Consider the following 4,000-nt stretch of genomic DNA (forward strand, 5'->3'; position numbering starts at 1 on the left):
GAATAAAAGTTACGCCTTCTTTCTTTGCGTGAACATTTGGGCGGCGTTATGCAAATCTTCCCACATTGTGACGTAGACGTGGGGGCGTGTTAGAAGAGCCGTTTTAGGTAGGCGTGGTTGACTCTTAACTTTTATAAAGAATATCTCTTTGGATTTGAGACTTTAGTCTTTGCAACTTTACAGATCTTCTTTATGCACCAAGAGCTTGTAACACTTCAAAGAGAAAGGAAAAATTTAAATCGCAACATATGACCCCTTTAAACTTTCACCGTTTAAAAGACACTTTTCGACGAATGTCCAGAAATAACTATCCGTGGGCATGGAAGCAGGTCAATGCAAGCAATCTCTGCTTTGCTCTTAAATAGCATCGCATGATTCTGCTCAAACGCTATGCATGGAAAGAGCTGGATGAATCACATTGTGACAGGCTCATGTATGCGAATGTGCATGATAAGTGTTTCTAGGGTAAAAAAAAAAATATATATATATATGTGAGATGTCAACACTCATTATGTGGTGTGCTGGAATTTGGAAAGCTTGAATAGCAGCAAACAGGATGCACATCAGTGTGTATTAAGACCACCAGTAGGATTGTTTCAGAAATGAATGGAAGTTCTGTCTTCATGGAGAGTGTCCAACAAAAACACTAAGGCTTTATTATTCCTGGGACTGGGATATGTGTTTAATCTTTGAACGTCTTGATAATCCATTAGAATGATGCCACATATTCATGAGATCATAATTGTCATAATGTCAGTGTTGAGGAAGCAAATTTTAACCTTTAGATTCTCAAGCTACAAGGTTTTACAAAATATACTTGAAGTGTGAAGCAAAACATAATTGCACAACCAGCTTCAAACAAAAAGTAGCTACATCAAGCTATTTGAGGAGGCAGTATCTTTTTATATTTATTATCAGATGGTATGTTTTTTTAAGTTGGTAGCATCGCAACCTCCTTAACACTGTTTAATGTTGTTTTAATGAAACTTCAAGTCTCAACCAACATTAAAAGACAATAATAAAAGGATGGAAAGCAGTGTGCCCATTTTTCCTCTTCTGTAGCTTTTAAGCATGTATACGTATTGTTTTCATCTCAGTTCATTCAGCACAGTTTATTAACATTGAAAAGTTCAAGTATGGACAAGCAAATATGCTATATTTTGTTGGTTTTTATGTTGTAAACAAGAAAGTAAGATACTGTGTTGAACATATGACATTATAAAGGTGGTTTATAGTAGTACATGGAATTTGATCTACTGTATGCCAGAATATGGTTGGGCTGAATTCAGGTAAATTGGGACACTTTTTGCCACTGAGATGACTGGGAAATATGGCCCAATTTTCCTGAATTAACCCCAAGTTGTTTAAAATTAGACTTGTATTGCTTATCATTAAATGCACTCCATTGCAGTATAGCAATGCAATCTGATGAATAAATAAATCATAAGTGTTGTAACAGATGAATAAGAAGAACCTGTTTTGGAACATTAATGTCTGAAATCTTATTTTTAGAATTTGACATTTTGTTCACATTTCATAAGATATGCAGTTACACAGATGCTACAGTGGCCATTCAAAGGGAAAGTTGACCCAAAAATTAAAACTGTCATCATTTACTCAAAACTTTTTAAAATGTTTTTTTTTTTTGTCCAAACAATAAAAGTCAGTGTAGTCCAGTGTTGTTTTTGGACCCCACTTTCATTGTATGGACAGAAACAATCTTCAAAATTTCTTCTGTGTTCTGCAGAAAATCATACAGAATGACATGAGAGTGGATAAATGATCATCTTTGGGTGAACTATTCCTTTAAGAACTTGCCTACATTTACATGAACCCAGTTTTAAATCTGTCATAGGAACCTAAAGACATTTGCTTTCAAATATGGGAAAAATACAGTTTTATTTGCATTATTGCATTATTTGACCTGCACTGGCTGTCTTACCAATTAAAACCAGGTTACCTAGAAAAAATATGCTTGAGTACAATGAACAAATTATTATTTTGCAAATGCATTATTTGGCATGTGCTGCAGACAGCTTCTTAACAACATCAGAAAATAACTAAACCTAAATGATGATCATAAATTATATTGTTGAGCACATACCAGGATTAAGGGCTACTGATCTGCTCAGTTGACACCTTGTTATTCATGTACTGTACGACAGTGTGTGCATTGATTTGTAGCATTAATTTTATGATGTCCTGAAAAACTGAATGGATCTACTGTATATAAAAATTTTTTTAAAAATGCCTAACATTACGAACTTGTAAACACTGAGACCATTTAGCCACAGATATTTGCAATGCACCTTCTTGTAAAAGCAACAGGTACAAGAAAACCATACACCTGTATTCAGGTTATAAGTATCGGTTCTGAAAGCAGCTGAAATGCTTATTTGGTTTTTGTTCACAGTGTCCTTTTAGGTGTTTTCATACCAAATCTACTTTGACTTGGTTGTTGTTTGTCATTAAAGGGGATGGCTTGCTTCTGATCCGGTCCGCAGCATCATTTGAACTTTCTGGGAAGAACATCCTCGCAGTACAGAGTGAGATAATAATTTTTTTGTACTCTCGTCTGAAGTTCTGGTTCAGCAGTCCATAGACTATAGCATTAAGGCAGCTGTTGAAATAGGCCATGAAATAACTGGATACAAAAAAACACTCTGGGATGAGAGGCGCAACCCGCCCGGGGTTTATAGCGACCGCCAAGCCGATGAAATTGAGAGGGGCCCAGCAGATGGCAAAAAGAACGAACACCACAAACATGGTAACGAAGTTCCTTACGTCATGTGGCGTGAGTTTGGGCCGGAACTCAGGTTTGACGCGTCTCCTCACCTGGATCACCAAGATCCAGATCCGCAGGTAGCAGTACGTCACAATCATGATTGGAAGAATGAAATGGAAGAACACGACGGCGATGGTGTACGCTGAGCTGGCCGACTGCGCAAATGTACACGAGAAGACCCTGGGGTCATACTGCAGGGAGCCGACGTAAAAGTTTGGCACTATAGCGACCACAGTCAGTATCCAGATGAGAAGGACGTAGCAAAGCGAGTTCTTGTCGCTGTACAGCTTGTCATACTTGAGGCTGTGACAGATATAGCAATAGCGATTGATGGCAATGCCAGTGATGTTAAATATAGATCCAATCACGCTCAATCCCATCAGGAATCCACTGATCTGGCAGTGGACGAATCCCAAATTCCATCCATTATGGACAATGGAGACCAGCACGAGAGGATAAGGATAGACCGCTACCACCAGGTCAGCTACCGCCAGGCTCACCACAAATAAGTTCCCTGCAAAACAATGACAGAAAGATGATAAATACAAATAAAGCAATTACAGGTGCATAGTTACACTGTAATAATGGGAAAACCTTCAAGTGTGAAAGCTTATTACAATTTCCAGAATGCAATTTATTAGGTTATTAAATAACTTGAGGCCAAATACGATACTGTAGCGACCCTTTCAATCGAGGGGAAATAAAGAGGTTTCATCTGACTGTCAGATTTTGCTGATGGCTTGTCAGCTTCCTTGAAGCCATCAGATTAGATTTGTATGAAGTTTTGTGTATGATGTCTTCTGAAAACAAATTTTAGACGCGTTATTTCTCCCGTCCTTTTCAGGATGGATGCAGTTTACTTTTGCAGCATGACCTTTATTTCATCTAATTAAATCATATTTTTCCTAAGTCTGTCAGCTGCTTTCTCTATTAAAAGGATTGGGGTTACATCTGTTATTGTCACATGATACTTCGCTCACCAATGAAGACCTTTTAGAACTTTTGGGCCCCATGTTAGAAGAGACACTAGCTGATGAGACCAGGCTGTTGCAAGTCGCTGTTTTTAAATATACCATTTTCAGATATTAGTATAATGAATTTGGATGTTTTTTAAGAAATCATCAGTCTTAGGTTTTTAGGTAGGTTTTTTCAGCCATTTATACGAGACTTGTTCACCTTGGCCCCCCCCCCCCCCCCCCCTTTCCCCCCCCCACC

At 38.1% G+C, this 4,000-nt stretch overlaps 1 protein-coding gene across 1 annotated transcript in view; it reads right to left on the reverse strand.

Moving 5' to 3' along the window:
* Positions 1-2,302: 2,302 nt before the first annotated feature.
* The window catches only part of LOC107670166 (melatonin receptor type 1A-A-like), a 13,374-nt gene continuing 11,676 nt past the window's right edge, over positions 2,303-4,000 (reverse strand). Inside the window, exon 2 of the mRNA XM_016462681.1 lies at positions 2,303-3,299. Coding sequence (XP_016318167.1) covers positions 2,431-3,299 — 869 coding nt within the window. The 3' untranslated portion in view covers positions 2,303-2,430. The remainder of the gene's footprint in view (positions 3,300-4,000) is intronic.

The sequence above is a fragment of the Sinocyclocheilus anshuiensis genome, unplaced genomic scaffold (genome assembly GCF_001515605.1).
Source record: "Sinocyclocheilus anshuiensis isolate Anshui unplaced genomic scaffold, SAMN03320099.WGS_v1.1 scaffold640, whole genome shotgun sequence".
Classification (NCBI taxonomy): Eukaryota; Metazoa; Chordata; class Actinopteri; order Cypriniformes; family Cyprinidae; genus Sinocyclocheilus; species Sinocyclocheilus anshuiensis.